General features: G+C 44.1%; 1 protein-coding gene across 5 annotated transcripts in view; it reads right to left on the bottom strand.

The window, feature by feature from the left end:
* Positions 1–19880, bottom strand: part of MAP3K3 (mitogen-activated protein kinase kinase kinase 3) — a 109543-nt gene that overhangs the window by 24222 nt on the left and 65441 nt on the right. For all 5 annotated transcript variants that reach the window (XM_084857389.1, XM_084857391.1, XM_084857394.1 and 2 more), the window contains 6 exons: positions 8446–8579; positions 7542–7615; positions 5522–5589; positions 4217–4309; positions 3310–3501; positions 1453–1601 (listed from right to left, as the gene is read on the bottom strand). In XM_084857389.1, coding sequence (XP_084713515.1) covers positions 1453–1601; positions 3310–3501; positions 4217–4309; positions 5522–5589; positions 7542–7615; positions 8446–8579 — 710 coding nt within the window. The remainder of the gene's footprint in view (positions 1–1452; positions 1602–3309; positions 3502–4216; positions 4310–5521; positions 5590–7541; positions 7616–8445; positions 8580–19880) is intronic.

Below are 19880 nucleotides of genomic sequence, written 5' to 3'. Positions count from 1 at the left end.
AAGGCACACTTGGAAGAAACTGATTATCTAGACCCATTTCAGTCAGGCTTCAGGCTTGGGCACAGGACAGAAACGGCCTTGGTCGCTTTGGTAGATGATATGAGGAGGGCTTTGGATAGGGGTGAATGCTCCTTCCTTGTTCTCCTCGACCTCTCAGCGGCTTTTGATACCATTGACCACGGTATCCCCCTGGACCGCCTGGAGGGGTTGGGCATTGGAGACACTGTATTGCAGTAGTTCCGGTCCTTCCTCTCTGGCAGGTACCAGAGGGTAGCACTGGGAGAGGAGGTTTCGGACCCGTGGCCACTCACTTGTGGGGTGCCACAGGGTTCCATCCTCTCCCCGATGCTATTTAACATCTATGTGAAGCTGCTGGGGGCTATCATCAGGAGGTTTGGGGCGCGGTGTCATCAATATGCGGATGACACGCAGCTCTACCTCTCATTCAAATCTTCACCAAGGTTGGCCGTAGAATCCCTGTCCAAATGTCTGGAGACGGTGAGTGGCTGGATGGGGAGGAATAAGCTGAAGCTCAACCCTGACAAGACCGAGGTACTTTTGGTGGGAGACAAGAGGAGGCTGGGGGATGCTGACCTGGTGCTGAATGGGGTACGGCTACCCTTGAAAGACCAGGTCTGCAGCCTGGGGGTCATATTTTGGACTCCCAGCTGTCCATGGAGGCTCAGGTGTCACCTGTGAGCCGGACAGCGCTGTATCAACTCCATCTGATACAGCGGCTGTGCCCCTTCCTTCCTGACCATCTGTTCCCATCGGTAGTACATGCCCTGGTCTCCTCTCGTTTAGACTACTGTAATGCGCTCTGCGTGGGGTTACCCTTGAAGACGGTTCGGAAGCTGCAGCTGGTACAGAACGCAGCGGCACGCCTGATTAAAGGCAGCTGCCGGCGAGATCACATCACTCCAGTGCTGAAGGAGTTGCACTGGTTACCAGTTGTTTTCTGGGCCAAATTCAAGGTGTTGTTTTTGACCTTTAAAACCCTATATGGTTCCGGCCCAGCCTATCTCAAGGAGCACCTCCAGCATCACCAGACAGGCCGCTTAACAAGATCAGCCTCGGATGGCCTTCTCTCTGTCTCATCAGCCAGGACAGCTAGACTGGTGGGGACGAGGGAGAGGGCCTTTTCTGTGGTGGCCCCCACTTTGTGGAACTCCCTCCCTAGAGAACTCCGCCATGCCCCCTCTTTAATGAGCTTCCGTCATGCATTAAAAACGTGGTTGTTCAGGCAGGCATTTGGGGCGGGTTAGGGTATTTTAGAAAATGTTTTTACTGTAGAATTTTATTGGTTTAAACTGTTTTATTGTACGCTGTACATTGCCCAGAGTGGCTGGGTGACCAGCCAGATGGGCGATTAATACATTTAGTAATAATAATAATAACAACAACAACAACAACAACAATTTAGTGACCAACAAATTTTAGGCATACAAGTACCTTGCTTGTTTCAGGACTTTCTGGGTCGAACTGGACCTGCTTTGCTGCAAGTTCTCTGCCTGTATCCACATCGTAGCACAAGTACACATGGCCAAAGGCACCCTGTCCTAGGAGTTTTCCTCGTCGCCAGTTGGTAGGAGCACTTGGAGCTGTCAAATACAATAGTCATTCTCTGTTTATAATGCCATCCATAAATACTCCCCTACACACATTGACAGAAATTATTTATAATTTCTAAAGGGTTAAAAAGGAAGCATGAGAGAGACAGGGAGATGCTTCCAGTCTCCAAGGGAGTCTACCCCTCAAAGCAGCAAGGTGCAGCATATAAAATATGTGTCTTAAAACACAGCTGTTTTTACTTTATTTCTGCTTGAAAAGCTTTTAGAGGGCAATGACTCAGCTCTTTAGTTTGTAAGATCATAAGAACTGCTGTGCACACCAAAACCCCATCTAGCTCAGCACCTTCTCTTGTCAGTGGCCACCCAGAAGCCCCAGGGAAGCTTATAAGCATGACAAGATGGCCTCTCCTATTGTTCATCCATAGTACTTGTAAACAGAAGTTCTATTCTTAACTATATCATGATTAAGAGCCACAGACATACCTACCTAGAGATGAAAAATTTCTGGGAATTTTGAAGTCATGGATAAAAACCTGGGGCTTTCCTCTTTCCTTGCCCCCTCAGAAAAAAATGAAATTTTGGGGAAAATGGAAAAGTATGCAATACTTATTTTCTTTTCAAACTTTATCTTGTTTTGCTACTTTTGCAAAGCTAAATGTATCATTTATAAAATGTAGCATATAAAATTATCCTATTTTATATATTTATGAAATTAGCAAAACTCTGTAGCACAGCTTACTCCCACATAAGCGTGTACAGGATTAGAACGTCCAAAGAAGTAAGCCCCTTTGAGTTACTCCCAGGTATGTGCATATAGGGTTGCAGCCTTAGTTTGTACAAGCAAAAGGACAGGCGATGCAGGATACTTGTGTCTTGTATCTCCAAACTAGATCAAAGAAGAAGACAAGAAACAATTCACAAGAAAAAGACCATTTATGTGCTCTTCTCATGAAAATGGCAGTACCCTTAAGGCACATAAACATATCTTGAATTTGCTGTTGTATACATCTATAGCAGGAATAAGCAACCATTTGGTGCTGTGGGCACATTTGGCAAAGGAAAAGTAACCTGCTGAAAGGACTGAGTACAAGGCAGAGGTGGGGCCTGAGCCCCAACACACTAAATGACTCATTTGAACCCACAGTTTTCAGCACCGACAGAAACTTATTTCACAGCAACTCCAGTTGCTAGTAAGAAAATGTTAATTTTTTCTAAAAAGTGGGTGCCAAGAAAGGTGTCCGGGGCTGCACTGATGCCCACAGGTGCCACATTGCCGAACTCTGGTCCGCAGTATACAAAGGAATTCGAATTCTCTAATACTGTTGATTGTCTTACATTAAAATCTGCACACTATACATTTTGCGTGAGTAAAAACTTGTCATAAAAAGGATTACAAGAGAAAATATTTCATGGGTTTTACCACCGTTTTTCAAAAATTTTCAACTTTTCTGTCAGAAAAAAAGAAAAGAAAGACCATCCTCAAAAAACTGCCGTTGTCCCCACTGCCCCAAATTTTTCTGGGTTTTTCTTTCACCTCGAGGCCTTCATATCCCTAGACTTACCTTCTATGAATTTTATCTCATCTGTTAGAAAGCCCTCTGTGTCAGCAGCCACCACAAGATCCTGTGATAATTCTACAAGCCCAATAAAGAAGTGCTTCCTTCTGTCCATTTTGCATGCACTGGCAAATCTGTTCCCTCTGGTGTTCCCTCTCCTAAATCCAGGACTGTCTGCTTACATTTAGTTGGGATGTTCCTCTCCTGCACGGTGAGAGCATTCTCACTGTCAGCACTCCGCAGGCGCCCACGGGGGTCTAGATGCTGCACTGTGAGGCCAAGATTCTCCCCATTGGTGCTCAAGGAGCGGCTTGATGGCACTAGTGTAAAGAGGTTGCCCTGGTGGCGCCGAATACGAGGAAATGTCCTCCGGCCTGTAGAGTTAGCAAGCATCAGGAAGGAAAAAATTAGGTTAAAACAGCCCATGTACTACAGAAATCAGGTATGAGGACAGAATTTTGGGAATGGAGCAAGAAGATCTGCAGACATGAATTCTGACCTAGTATCTTGTTATGTGAAGGCAAAGTAAAATCAAAATTACTTTGGACATCTGTGTTCTAGATTAATCTTGCAGTGCATAAGGCGACAAATTAGTTTTACCGATGGGTCACACAAAGTGGAGTGGGTGGGGAGCAAAAAAGGGAATAAGGGAAACCTCTTAGGTGCTGGAAAATGTGTTTATTTACAGAATCTTTTGAGTAATTAATCCAGTTATCGATGCATTTTGAACATATGCTCAAACATGACAGCAATATTCATTCTCAAGATATAGATTATTTTCATCCTCTTATAACCCCCAAGAACGCAGGAGTTCATTCCTTGAATTAGCATCGTCCTACTTCCCATCTCCCTCCCCTTCTTAAGGCAATTTTCTACAGGAAAGGATAAGGAGGAAAGTCATATTTTCACTTGCATAATCCTTCCTCTACCACCTTCTAGTACTCCCAACTGGGTTCAAGAGGAGTGGAGAACGAGAGAGGGGGTTGGCAACTGGGGAAGCAGACAGCTCCCCTCGGGAGAGATGTGAAGTGGCAACCTTATCATGAACGTTAAAAGCAGGGTGCCTTCCTTCAGCACAAGCATACCCACCATCACTATAATCCTTGTGCTGCATGGAGACATGGTAACGCCGAGGGTAGGTCCCGCCTTTCTCTGCTTTGTCATAGATTTGATTTTCATAATCTAGGATAGAGACAGAGGCAGAACAAGTTACACGCACATCTTCCAGATAAACATAACACTAGTGGAGGTCCCTGGGGAGAAAACCCCCCAGTGAACCTTGTCATTGGATGAAGCGTTTTGCAAAATGTGTACAAACCTTAACAGGGGATTGTGCAGTCTACTGGATAGCTAAAATACGGGCTGAAATAATGCAAGCTCTTTTCATCTAGTCCAGGAATGGGCATCCTTTTTGCCCCTGAGGGTCTCATGTGAACATGGGTGGTGAGCTGAGGGGCTGCATGTCTGTGTGTGTGTGGAGCTGGAGCCAGCAGCTGATGGTACACATGACCAGGGCCAACAACCCACCCTGAACATATATGCAGTCTTCCCCCATGCTCACATACCATCTTTCTCTTACCCACACACATTCATGGGGAGGATGGGCATGCAGGGAGGGGAGGGTTAATCAGCTGTCTGCAGAGACTGTATTTTTTTACTGGGAGGATGGCATGTGGAGTTGACCCTTCCCTATGTACTGTCCTCCCCATCATAATCACCGCCCCCCGCCCCAGTAAACAGCTGTTGGGCAGGCTGGAGAGAGCATGATGTACATGGGGAAAATGGTGTGCAGCAAATGAGTTGTCTATATATGATCTAGTCAAACTGCAATGCATAGATTTCTGAAGAGTATGAAATGGCTTTTGGTATTTTGGACTGAGATGTTGGAGGAAAGATTTATACACAAAAAGGGCGGAATGACCAGAGAGTAATGACTATGGCTCATTGAGCTATACAGACCACAGCAATTCAGCCCTCTTCCCACTGAGATGTTAGGGTAGCTCGCACATGGCAGCCTGTTAGCTTATCCTCATCTCTGCTCTTCTAGTAATTAAAAGAAGCCTGTTTGGTTTAGCAAACCTTCTAGAGAAAGAAAGACATGTGTCTCCCTCCCAGACCAGGAAACATTCAACCTGGCAGGGGCAAGAGAATCAGAGAGGCAGAAGTGACCTGGCCCCTCATCACTGTCATCCACCTTAGGCTAGCCTGTAAGTCAGTTAATTCCTGACAACTTACAGAGACACATTGCCTGCACATTTCAAAACATTATTTCTTTAGCTAAAACACATACAGTGAATAAATATACAACAAATACAAAACAGAGAAATAACAATGAAGGAGATTCCTTATTTTCTCACACCTGTCAACTACCAACAGATCAGATACTTGACTTACTTGAAAAGTCTTGCCTATTGTCTGGGAAACTCTGAGCCCTGGACATGCAGGATTTTCGGAAGGAAAGGCTGTTCGAAGAGAGAGGGGTGAGGAAGAATTTAGATTTGTATTTAAGAACTACGGACGGGAATGGCCTATATGACAACTTCATGTGATAAAAAGAGGTACCTACCCCCAAGCTTAGGAATAGGCTGGGCAACCTAAACCCAAATAAATGGCAATAGTGTGTCTGCGTAATAGTATGCATGGTGGGATTTCTGCAATCTCAAAGATCATATAAATGAACACTAGTTGCATTTTGAGTATTCCAACTTTTTAAAAACCTTTATTATTTATATAAATAGCGAATAATATATCTAATTAATACTAAACAGCATAGACTAAATTATATACAACTGGTCACACACACACACACACACACACACACACAGAATGAACATCCATAAATATATTTATATGGCCATCATGATTTACATTAGTCCCTCCCTGCAGAGGTTGGGGGTCCATTAAGATAGTCTGCCCTTGAAGCCTTATGGAATCTGACGGATTCCTGAATGCTCTGGGAGATTTTCCAGTAGCCACAGCCAGCAATTCTGTTTGAGGCCCTTGTTGCACTGTGGAACGGTGAGGTTCGAAGGGCTACTGACACAATCACTTCTGAGTGCCCTCTTTGGATGGCTCCCAGTTTACCGCTTTGGGTGATGAAACAAGCTAGAAGATGGCTGGGATGCAAGAGGCATAACACTCGTTATGAGAGTGACCGAATATGTACAAGAGCATATAATAATGCCTACTGTGTAGTGATGAAGGTAGCAAAGGAGGTCTACTTTGCTGCCTCCATTGCAACCTCGAGAAGCTGTTCAGCTCAGCTTTTCTAAGTGGTCCAGAGGCTGTTTTCATTTACCCCTGTGAATTCAGCACTGAAGCCCATGGAGGCGCACTGTGACAACTTTGCCCAACACTTTGATGACAAAACCGCTCACCCTCATGCTGACTTGAATGCCACTATTGATACAGTGTCTGTTGAGGTGTCTACTGCACAGTCTGCACAGCAAAAAAGCCCTGTTTTGTTGGATCAGTTTCAGTTTTTGAAGCCTAAGGATATGGACAAGACACTTGCATCTGGGTGGCCCACCACATGCTCTACCGAGCCTTGCCCTGCATAGCTTCTTTGAGCTAGATGTGGGGGACTGACCATATCAACTCTTCTCCTTGTGGGCTTCCCACGGGCACTTGGTTGGTCACTGTGGGAACAGAATGCTACACTAGATGGGCTTTTGGTCTGATCCAGCAGGAACCTTACATTCTTATGTAGAAGTTTTCTGATTCATGATTGAAAGTCAAAGGTGCACTGACTGGCCAAGGAGATTCCTCTAACAGGCAGAAGGGAGCGCAGTGAGAATAAAATTCTTCAGGTCCACAGAATTCTTTACCCAACTCTTTTGTAGCAATTAGTGTTGCAGGAAGCACTACACAACATTTAATGTACAGTGGGGTGACTTCCATTCGAAAGCACCTTCAATTTTTACCACAACAAAGCATTTTATTTTCACTACAGTGAAGCTATAAGAATTCAAAAATCTACATGAGAAACAGTCTTGCTACAGGCAATCTCACTTTCCCCTACCTAGCCACACATGGAAATATTAAAGCTATCTGAGATCTAGTTTCTTGGCTTGTAGCTCCACTAACAAATTATTAATCAGTATTAGCTTTGGGAAATGGCTACTGCAGGGTTATAACAAATCATTGTCACACTATTCACCCATTATTTCAATGCATCGCCGTGCATTTACAAACCCCTAGAAATGAACTAACACAAGTGCCAGAAGCAGATAACAGATGGACAGAAGAGAAGGGCTAGCACAAATAAGGAAAGCCAAATTGTGCAAAAGAGGAGGAAACTCATACCCGGGGTCACTGTCAATCTCACCAGAAGAAAAACTCCTAAGCAACACTAATATGCAGATTAGATACTGAATAGGAGCAAAATCCATTCCAAAACCACTAAGGCCCATACCTGTCTCCTGACTGGCTCAAGGACTGACAACTGCCAGATATGGAGTTTTCGGTGCTGCTTAAAGGATCCAACATCTATAAGAGAAGGTCACAGAAACTCAAGTTGAATCCGGTCTGGTGTTGAAAATGCAATACAAAAAGGGTGTGTAGAGAATGCTCCGATCTGATGTGCATTTAGCTAGAGCTGGCGAAGACAAATTGGTGTGTGTGTGTGTGTGGGGGGGGGAGAGAGAGAGAGAGAGAGAGAGACAGAACGAACATGCACTCTAGTATTAGGATGCCATAGTCTATGCATCTGTATTTCTTTCATTCAGTATAGCCAAGGGGAGAGTCCTTCCATATCTCATAAGCATCACTTGCAAAGTCTCATACCTGATCAACTGGTGATGTTGTCTTAATGGATGAGTGAGCAGGTAGGAAAGCGAGATGACCCCAGTACAAAAAATCCTGTAGCCAAAAGCAACCCCCCTGCCTCAACCTACGCGTTTCAGCACCTCAGGGAAGGAGGGGATCCCTGGAGGCAAACTAACGGTTGATGAACATGAAGCCCTATAAAACTGCAGCCTCTATGTACACATACACATCAACATCTGCACATATACAACTTCGCATAAGAACATGCTGCTGAATGCTGGGCAAGGGCTGTAACTCAGTGATAGAGCACATGCAGAAGGTCACAGGTTCAATGTCTGGCATCTCCTGGTTAGGCTGGGAGGAACTCCTGTTTGAAACTTCGGAAAGCCGCTACTAGTCAATGTAGACTGCAGACAACCCCAAGCTAGATGGACTAATAGCTTGGTATAAGACAGGTTCGTGTGCAACGCTCCAAGATGAAAGGCACAGATCAGAAGATTAGGAGGAACTGCTGATTCTACTTTGGCATGTTCCCTTTACTTTAAACTTACACAATGCTCGCTGGTCTCTGGAATGAATTCTCCTTCACTGTTGATGCTGGTGTAGGATCCTTGCCGAGCCATTCGCTGCTGCCTCTCTGGGACGTACCCTGGAGGGGGTGAACTTCGGCCTGTATTTTGAGAACCTGGGGATTTAAAACTGCTTATTAAAAGGGTGCACAAGGCAAAGGGCATCAGAAAGGAAAAGGGACAGCGGTGTCCTTTCCTGCACTCCTGAAACACTCCTATTCCCCCCCGTCCCCCCGCACCACCACGGGCCTGCGGACCACAGTGCATATTCCTAGTTTTCTCTTTGATTAAAGCCGGTGCAGTGGAGCAGACCAAGTGACAGGCATGGATATATGCAGAAACTCAGGCTGACATTCTCATTCAGTTAAAAATCTAATTTGGCAGCCTTGTGCTCAAAATCTCTCAGCTTAGCTGAATCTACAGTGTTATTGGTAAAGTGTATTGGCCTCTGAGTCTTTTGCATAAGACAGGAAGGAAATCTAATAAAAATCTGAGACACTTTGAACCCAATAGCTACAATGTCAAATTCTGAAAGGCGCTTAGGCAGCTAAGCCTGGAGGCAGCTACCAGCGACCAGCTCACTGCCCTGCATAAGCTTGGTCAAAGCCTTGTCCCTGACATGTACACAGTGGATAAGGGAAGTCAGAGTACAACATGGGAATGGTCAAGGCCTGGGGGTCATGGGCTGCCTCGGGTAGCAGGGTCAACCCAACATGCAGAGCTCCAAACAGAGGCAGAGATTAAATCTGGAAAGGCAATCCAAAAGAGAGCATGGCCCAAATAGCAGGGTTCCTGTGTAAAGCCAAGGTCAAACTTGGGGGAGAAAGCCAGAAGGCCAGCTGCTGCCACCCCTCGTAATTTGTATTCAGTGCCATACCGACTCTGAACATGAGAGATACCAATTAGGATTCCAATTGGCTAATAGATATTAATAGGAATTTGTCTAATCTCTGGAGGGGGAAATAACCTTCAATTAATGCACAGGCTGCTGTATTTCAGGATCCCCACCCCGCACCCCAACAAGCCAAGCTGCTTTGATTCGGACGACAGAACAAGCTATGCCCCAGTAGGTCATTAGGCAAATAGTGTCCAGCATGCGCCACGGCTTAAACAAGCCACCGTAGCTTAAGCCATGGTAATCATGTGAACTGGCCCAGTGTCTTATAATATGTAATTTGTCAATTTGGCCTAGAACTTGATCCCTTGTTCCCTCTATCCACCTTGGTGCTTCAGATGCCCTCCTTGAGAACACTGATTTAGGAACAGGCAATCTGCCCAACATCTTTCACAGTGAAGAGTAATACAAAGAATGGAAAACTGAAGGTTTGCTGTGAAGTTTCATTCTGGTTTGGTGTGAAGGAGGCATCTGGACCACACTCTATAGTATTTTTAGCTGTTTTAAATTGTTTGAACTCTTTGTTTGTTTTAACCGCTGCTGTAAGATGCCTTGAGTCTTTTTTAGACAAAGGCATCTAATAAAATTAAATAAATACTCCTTATCTGCAAAATACATAAATGCTTAATGATTTCCCTGTTTAATCCATATTGCAATTTTAGTTGTAGCCCTATGGTTTGGCCCACTTCCTCAAGTGATCCCCTCTGCAGCTGTCTGGAAATTAACTTGATAATTTCATTTTCAGTTTGACAGGTGATAGTCGTTTTTTGATTCTGGTAGTGAAATGTTCAGATAAGGTCATTGCTATGATTAAGATGTATTAACCTAATAATGATTCTCCAGTCACGTTTCATGAATGTTTTAATAAGTTGGATGATATCGCCTATAATTATTTAACTGTGGCTGGGGACTTAAATGAGATTTTAGATCCATTGTTAGACAGCAGTACTCCTTCTTGCAAGATGCAACCAGTGTGGTAAGATCTACACTTCAGGCCTATATGGCTGAATTTGGTTAATTATTATTATATTTTATTATTTATTATATTTCTATACCGCCCCATAGTCAAAGCTTTCTGGGCGGTTTACAAAAGTTTGATTGACACTTGCAATACTTTGCATCCTGGCAAGAAAGACTATGCCTTTATTTCACCGGTTCATCATAACTGTTTTCAACTAGAGTATTTTTGGTTTCTTCATCTTTGTTATGTCAAATGAATGCTTGTAAGATTTACTCACTGGTAGTTTTGGACGATGCCCCAATGTTCTTGGAGTTGCAACTTAGAGATTTGCCCATGCCCTCCTGGTGCTTTAACATCTCTCTTCTTAATGATGAGGTACTTAAACCACAGATCACTGCTGAAATGCTGGAGTATTTTGAAATTAATGAGGATACAGCTGGCCCCTTGCACCATTGAGTGGGAGGTGCGTAAAGCTTTTTATTCAGGGTCAGATTATGGCCTATGTGTCCCAAAAGAAAAATATCAAAACAATGGAACAAACATATTTGAATAACAAGTTGAGATTTATTTTATTCCGCTACTGTACACTTGTGTTGTATTAGTAGATGCCGGATGTTATTACTTATCTTTAAATACTTGTTCCCAGAGATATATCTCAAATGATTAAGCTTAATCTGAATAAACTGATTGATGAGGTTTCTAAGGATTTAGATAGATGGGCATCTTTAAAGCTGAGTTTGTAGGATAAGGCAAAGATGAATACTATACCTCAGATTGTTTACGTTATATGTGGGATTCTTTTATCTATACTTGGCAAATATTTTCAGAAAATCAATTATTTTGTTTTGTAAATTTGTAAATGTGGGGTTGTTCCTCTGTGTCACAATTATCTTTGAAAAAGATGCAATTTCCAGTTAAAGAAGGTTGATTTGACTTTCCAGATCTTGCTCTATATCATCAGACCTATCTGTTGACTTGTACTGAATTTTGGTCTTTCCTGTTTACATCGGATCTTTTGCCTTGGTCGGTTTTGGAATCTTCTTGTATGGTTCCCCTCTAAATAGATGGCATTAGATTCTAGGCACACAAGAATGGATAGGATTCCTCCCACAGTTTGTACTGTTAGAGATTTGTGGCAGATAATGTCACATCAATTACACTTTGATCCATTTCCTCATTCTAAACTGACTTTATGGACCGATCCAGATCTAAAAATTGGTAAGAATTGTTTTTCTGTGGCAGACATGGACAGATAAGACCATTTGTACTTTGGATCAACTAATGGGTGCCAATGATGAGTTCTTGTCATTTCCTACCTTGTGTGCCAAATATGATTTGCCAGGTATAGCTCAATGACAATACTTGCAATTGCAGCATTTGTTAGTATCTACGTTTGGTCCTATCGCTTTTACAGCACCAGAGTCTCCGTCATTATTGGAAGTATTTATTGAGGCTGGTCAGGCAAAGTGACCCATGATCCATGTCTATAAATACTTGTTACTTGTCCTCCTGGACCGCCTGGAGGGGTTGGGCATTGGAGACACTGTATTGCGGTGGTTCCGGTCCTTCCTCTCCGGCAGGTACCAGAGGGTAGTACTGGGAGAGGAGGTTTCGGACCCGTGGCCACTTACTTGTGGGGTGCCACAGGGTTCCATCCTCTCCCCGATGCTATTTAACATCTATGTGAAGCCACTGGGGGCTATCATCAGGAGGTTTGGGGTGCAGTGTCATCAATATGCGGATGACATGCAGCTCTACCTCTCATTCAAATCTTCACCAAGGTTGGCCGTAGAATCCCTGTCCAAATGTCTGGAGACGGTGAGTGGCTGGATGGGGAGGAATAAGCTGAAGCTCAACCCTGACAAGACCGAGGTACTTTTGGTGGGAGACAAGAGGAGGCTGGGGGATGTTGACCTGGTGTTGAATGGGGTACGGCTACCCTTGAAAGACCAGGTCCGCAGCCTGGGGGTCATTTTGGACTCCCAGCTGTCCATGGAGGCTCAGGTGTCAGCTGTGAGCCGGACAGCGCTGTATCAACTCCATCTGATACGGCGGCTGTGCCCCTTCCTTCCGGACCATCTGCTCCCATCGGTAGTACATGCCCTGGTCTCCTCTCGTTTAGACTACTGTAATGCGCTCTACGTGGGGTTACCCTTGAAGACGGTTCGGAAGCTGCAGCTGGTACAGAACGCAGCGGCACGCCTGATTAAAGGCAGCCGCCGGCGAGATCACATCACTCCAGTGCTGAAGGAGTTGCACTGGTTACCAGTTGTTTTCCGGGCCAAATTCAAGGTGTTGTTTTTGACCTTTAAAACCCTATATGGTTCCGGCCCAGCCTATCTTAAGGAGCGCCTCCAGCAACACCAGACAGGCCGCTTAACAAGATCAGCCTCAGATGGCCTTCTCTCTGTCCCATCAGCCAGGACAGCTAGACTGGTGGGGACGAGGGAGAGGGCCTTCTCTGTGGTGGCCCCCACTCTGTGGAACTCCCTCCCTAGGGAACTCCGTCATGCCCCCTCTTTAATGAGCTTCCGTCATGCATTAAAAACGTGGTTGTTCAGGCAGGCATTTGGGGTGGGTTAGGGTATTTAAAAAAAAAAAAATATGGTAAAATTTTATTGTTTTAAATTGTTTTATGGTGGGTTGTACATCGCCCAGAGTGGCTGGGTGACCAGTCAGATGGGCGATTAATAAATTTAATAAATAAATAAATAAATACTGGTGAATACATATGACATACAGGGTTCTAAGCAGGAATGGAATAGGCAACTGGACTGTTCCATTTTGCCTGATCAGTGGATCGCTGCTCTGGCATCTACCTGTAGCATCTATGGCTCTTAGGCTGCGTCTTATTCAGCAAAAACTTTTGTTTTGTGAGTACTGGACTTTAATAAGGGTTTGTCTAACTCGGCTAATCGCAGGGAGTGCAATGCAGCTAATGCTTCCTTTAAACATATGTTCTGGCAATGTTTAGTAGTAGCTTCTTTTTGGGAGGAGGCTATAATACAGATAAATTTTGTACTGGAACAGTCTTTAATATTCACTGTTGTATATGCTCTTTTAAATTATCTACCTGCTTCTTGGAAATTAACGAATGGTCAGTATAAATGAATTTTCCATGCCCTTTTGACAGCTAAAAGATTGATATTACAACACTGAGAGGATAAACACTCACCTCCTATAATGCAATAGATTGAGGACTTTACAACATTTTCAATTTTTGAATGGGTGGCGTATAGATGCCGCCTTTGAATGGATACTTATTTGGATATTTGGTCCACTTTTGTTGAAGCTTATGTATGATTGCTTAGAAAGGTGTATTTTCATATATATGCATTTCATATGTATTCAGTGATATGGATATATACAAATCTTTCTCTCTCTGTGTAATTTTCTCTTTTTTCTTCTTTCTTTTTATATTTGTTTCTTTTTATTTTTTTGTTGAAATTTCACAATAAAAATGAATTTTAAAAACTTCATAACTTCATAACATCTACAATTCCTGAGTTGTTGAAAGCCACTCTCTCTTGGGTTTAATTTCAAACCACCAGTAGGGAAAATATGGAGATTACGCATAGAGCTGTTTGTATATGATGATTTCAAATTCAAATTTAAAAATGAATGCAGAATTCTGGATGTACTGTATTTGCTTAAAAGAGTAGAAGGTTAGCAAATTAAAAGACGATAGTATATTTGCTAGGAGAATTCTTCTCTTTGTCTATAATGGGTGCTTGCAATACACTATTGTCATCTACTGATTCATCAGAGAAAGCAGGAAGCTAAGAAATCTCATTTTGTCATGCGCCAATAAGCAACCAAGGGCCAACCTTTTTGGTGGGAGAGAAAAGGAGGTTGGGGGGTGTTGACCTGGTGTTGAATGGGGTACGGCTACCTTGAAAGACCAGGTCTGCAGCCTGAGGGTCATTTTAGACTCCCAGCTGTCCATGGAGGCTCAGCTTTCCGCTGTAAGCTGGACAGCGCTGTACCAACTCCATCTGATACAGCGGCTGTGCCCCTACCTTCCCGACCATCTGCTCCCATCGGTAGTGCATGCCCTGATCTCCTCTTGTCTAGACTACTGTAATGCACTCTACGTGGGGTTACCCTTGAAGACTGTTCAGAAGTTGCAACTGGCACAGAACGCGGTGGCTCACCTGATTACAGGCAGCCGCCGGTGTGATCACATCACTCCAGTGCTGAAGGAGTTGCACTGGTTACCAGTTGTTTTCCGGGCCAAATTCAAGGTGTTGATTTTGACCTTTAAAACCCTATATGGTTCCAGCCCAGTCTATCTTAAGGAGCGCCTCCAGCAACACCAGACAGGCCGCTTAACAAAATCAGCCTCGGATGGCCTTCTCTCTGTCCCATCAGCCAGGACAGCTAGACTGGTGAGGACAAGGGAGAGGGACTTCTCCGTGGTGGCCCCCACTCTGTGGAACTCCCTCCCTAGGGAACTCCGCCATGCCCCCTCTTTTATGAGCTTCCGCCACACATTAAAAACGTGGTTGTTCAGGCAGGCATTTGGGGTGGGTTAGGGTATTTTTAGAAATATGTTTTAAAGTAGAATTTTATTGTTTTAAAATTGTACTGCTGTATATTGCCCAGAGTGGCTGGGTGACCAGCCAGATGGCCGATTAAGAAATTAAATAAATAAATAAATAAATAAAATAAAACCTCAAAATGAAGATTTTTAAAAGAAGAAAAAGCCTTCACACAAATGGAGAACTGGATTTCTTTTACGGTGGAGCATGTTCATCAGGATGACCAAGATGACCTTTAAATGGAGCCTCACATTTCCTCCAAGGACACAGGAACAGGAGTATGTAAAATTCCTCTCAGAAATATGTATTCCTTTTCCTTATAAAAAAAGTGTCCCCAAACAGACTTGCCATCTTTAAGCAAGCATAAGAGAGAGAAATATATTTGGGGAGGAGGGATGTTAAAAAGCCCTTCTACAATTTATCTCCCCCACTGCCCAACCACACATTCAGTTTTTTAAAAAATTATGTTAGTGTGTTTTAAGATCTTTGTACTGCTGCTGGCTTTTACTTTGTTTTTTTTTCTATTTTAAACTGTTTAATGCTTTTATATTACGTTTCATTATATTATTGTATTTTATGGTTTCAAGTCTTGTTTTGTGAACTGCTCAGAGGGCTTCAGCTAAACCAGGGATGCAAAACACAGACATTTCTAAGAGCAGATATGAAGACAAATCTACTTGCTTAACCTCTCTAGCCACTTAGATGCCACTCACTTGGCCTAGTTGTTTTTCTCCAGTTACTCAGAACCTGGATTTTTGCAGCTCTGATATAAACATTTTTAAAGTGGGGTGCTACTCTTGTGGGCTTAGTGTTCACTTGTACAGATGTATTCAGCCTGAAATGTGCCAGTTTTTAATATGGCCTACCAATAGTTACCCAGCAGAAAATAATCATCTCCCACCCAAGGTTCAAATTATTCAAATAAGAAGTCAAGGCTTTTGCATGTACTTTGCCATTAGCCCCAAAGGATGTTGTTCAAATGCAAAGGGCATTATAACTAAGGGTCCTGTTGTACTACGTTTTTTCACATAACTTGTACCGGAGAGATTTTGGGGGAAGGGGCAAGGCGATGACTGGAGACTAACACAGGCAGTACTAGGAGACAGGTAATTATGAAAAGGGCAGTAACTGGCAAGATGACCAGAGGGTAAGACAAAGTGGGTGCCTAAACTTTTAAGAACAGTATACAAGAGGGAATTTCTGCAGATGCTGCTCAATATGGAGAGGGGTGGGTAAGAAAAGCTGCATGCTTCAGAATTCCCTATTTCACACAACTATTAATGCTACAGGAACCCTGCAACTTTTTTTGTATAGGAGAAAGAGGGAGAAGAAATAAACCAAGAAAGAAATAAACCAAGAAAGAAAGGAAGTGTGTATGTAGATAAAATGAAAAGGGAAAGGCAGAAGTTGCAGAATAATAGGGTAAAGAGGAAGCCTGCAGAAAAAGCTTGAAAAGATTATATATGCAGAATTCTTCAGGAACTAGATACATTTGGGAAGCCAACACGCAGGGCATGAAGTTAACAGGCTTTCTCCACTGTTTGTCTCCAGCAACTGGTTTGGAGGTTCACTGCTTTTGAAAATGGAGGTTCCATTATCATGGGGAGGAAATATAAGGGAGGAGAGCTGAGAAACTGGTTGCAGAGATGCAGAGGAGAGAGAGGGACTTGTGTTAGGGGAAGAAAGGGCTCCAAAGAAGGAAAAGGCAGAGATATAGACTGGATTCAAACAAAGGAGTGACTGCCTGTGTCACTGCAGAAGAAAAGGCTTATGCAGATTCAGTTCCCCTAGGTCAGTTGTGGACAACTTGTGGCCATCCAGATATTTTGGCCTACACCTCCTATTAGCCCTAGCCAGCATAGCCAATGGTGAGGGATGATGAGAGTTGTAGGCCAAAATACCTGAAGGACCACAAGTTGCCCACCCTTGCCCTTGATCATGAGTGGGGAACCAGTGGCCCATGGGCTGTACCTGGCCCTCAAGGCCTTTCAGTCCAGTCTCTCCTCACAGGGCTCCCTCCAGGGTTTTGCCACAGTTATTTACTGGCCACCTATGTCTTGGTTCACTGGTTCTGCTCGTCTCACAATGAGATCTATCTGAAGAACTGACCAGTCCCTATCCTGCTCTCTACCCTTCTTGCATCACATGCTGTACATACTGGAAGGAGCATTTCCATAAAGCTCACCCCTTTGTTTCTGTTCCAACTGGTAGGGACAGAGAAATGAATATGCATCTGTTCTATATGGGGCTTGTTTGGGGCCCAGTCTACAGAAACTGGGATATTTAGTGTTACATATACTGGTCCTCAGCAGCTCCTGGTGGCAGCAGCTGCTATTGCTGGGGTGAGAAGATGATGAGAAGTCCTGGAGTCAGGGCTGCCCCTATCCTGCTTGGTGTTCAGAAATTGTTTCTTGTACATTTAGACTGAGATTGCGAAAGAGAGAAAAAGTGTGTAAAAGCAGAGGAAAAAAAGAAACCAAGCAGCTTGGTGCAAGGAATTGTGTGTATGTAGCAGAGGAGGAGGGAGGAGATGGAGAGATCAGGGGCAGGGGTAACAGACTGAGATGGGGTGACGAAATAGCAGAGGAAACAGAAGCTGAACCTCCTGGTGCAAAGAGATGTGTGTGTGAGTGTGTGAGGGGGAGGGAGGGAGGGAGGGAGGGAGACAGGGGGAGGGAGAGAAAAGGAGAAGCGAAACACCTGTTGCATTGAGCTGCAGGATGAGGCAGCACAGAGAGACGGAGCTGGGGATTAAAAAAACCCCTGCACTTTATACAGGAGCATGAACCTGGATTTGTGAGAGACTTTTACTCTGCCCACTTTTGGCTTTGACCCCACAAGACTGGAAAAGGTCAGTTTACATTCCAGTTCCAAAGAAGGGCAGTGCCAAAGAGTGCTCAAACTACCGTACAATTGCGCTCAATTCACATGCCAGCAAGGTGATGCTCAAAATCCTACAAGCTAGGCTTCAGCAGTATGCGAACCAAGAACTACCGGAAGTACAAGCGTTGTTTCAAAGAGGCAGAGGAACTAGAGATCAAATCGCCAACGTTCGCTGGATCATGAAGAAAGCAAGAGAATTCCAGAAAAACACCTATTTCTGCTTCATTGACTACACTAAAGCCTTTGATTGTGTGGATCACAACAAACTGTGGCAAATTCTGAAAGAGATGGGAGTACCAGACCACCTTACCTGTCTCCTGAGAAACCTGTACGAGGGTCAAGAAGCAACAGTAAGAACCGGACATGGAACAACCGATTGGTTCAAAATTGGGAAAGGAGTATGACAAGGCTGCATATTGTCGCCCTGCTTATTTAACTTATATGCAGAGTACATCATGAGAAACGCCGGGCTGGATGAATCACAGGTCAGAATTAAGATTGCCGGGAGAATTATCAACAACCTCCGATATGCAGACGATACCACCCTAATGGCAGAAAGTGAAGATGATCTAAAGAGCCTCTTGTTGAGGGTGAAAGAGGAGAGTGCAAAAGCTGGTTTGAAACTCAACATTAAAAAAATGAAGATCATGGCATCTGGCCCCATCACTTCCTGGCATACAGAAGGGGAAGAAATGGAAGCAGTGACAGATTTTATTTTCTTGGGCTCCGAGATCACCGCAGACGGTGACTGTAGTCATGACATTAAAAGACACTTGCTCCTTGGGAGGAAAGCTATGGCAAACCTAGACAGCATAGTCAGAAGCAGAGACATCACCTTGCCGACAAAGGTCTGTCTAATCAAAGCTATGGTTTTCCCAGTAGTAACGTATGGCTGTGAGAGCTGGACTATAAGGAAGGCTGAGTGCCGAAGAATTGATGTTTTCGAACTGTGGTGCTGGAGAAGACTCTTACGAGTCCCCTGGACTGCAAGGAGGTCAAATCAGTCAAACCTAAAGGAAATCAACCCTGAGTGCTCATTGGAAGGACAGATACTGAAGCTCAAATATTTTGGCCACCTAATGCGAAGAGAAAACTCTCTGGAAAAGACCCTAATGCTGGGAAAGACTGAAGGCAAAAGGAGAAGGGGACGGCAGAGGATGAGATGGCTAGATAGCATCACTGATGCAATGAATATGGACTTGAGCACGCTCTGGGAGAGAGCGCAGGACAGGAAGGCGTGGCGTGCTATGGTCCATGGGGTCACGAAGAGTCGGACACGACTGAACGACTCAACAACAACAACAACCACTGGCATCTGGCCCCCCAGACAGTTTTCCATGGGGGAATGTGTCCCTTGGGCTAAAAATTGTTCCCCCATTCACACCCTAGATGGAATCACCCCCTATGATCAGGTAATACTATCTACCTTTAAAGTACGGGATAAAATAAACCACTGCCCCCATCAGAATACCACCTGCCTTTAGGCTGCATAATGACACTTGGAATTTTAGTAAATGGAGACTACTTAATATAAATACTGCTAAATCCTTAACTGAAAACCCCACTTTTTAAAATCAGGCAAAAGAGCTGAAAGCTTTTTCACCATATTAACACCTCCAGATACATCTTTTGAAAGAACCTGATGTCTAGAGGCAAGTCTTTAGGGACATAACACCTTGTAAGCACATGCCTTCCTCCCTTCCTCCCACCTCACAGATCTCCTAGAAAGATGACAATGACAACAGCAACAGTGACAGCAACAACAACAGAGGTGTTGAAGCTCAGGCTAGTGTGATATTCAGGCCATATGTCCTCTAACCCTGAATTTCAATGCATGTATTCAGGGGCTGTAATTGTTAGGGCAAGTACCCCCTCCTCATTCCAAGGTGCACTTTTCCTCATATATTCCAGGACGCAACCCTGATAATGAGAACAGAACTAGTGGTGAATCGTAGAACAAACGAAGCCCTGGGTGGGACGCCATTTTCTCTGTTGCACATATTGGGCTTTTGTCTGTTTGATACACACACACATTGTGGGCACGCATCTCGAGTACCTTGCCTCCAGAGAAAGGGGAATTTTGGAGACCGTAGACCACAGCCCAAAGAGGTTGGCAGGGCTCGATTTTATTTATAGA

The sequence above is a fragment of the Heloderma suspectum genome, chromosome 5, assembly GCF_057233095.1.
Source record: "Heloderma suspectum isolate Gila_16-S chromosome 5, 16-S_ref, whole genome shotgun sequence".
Lineage (NCBI taxonomy): Eukaryota > Metazoa > Chordata > Lepidosauria > Squamata > Helodermatidae > Heloderma > Heloderma suspectum.
Note: the sequence above shows the minus strand (reverse complement) of the source record. Positions and strands in the feature narration are given on the sequence as shown.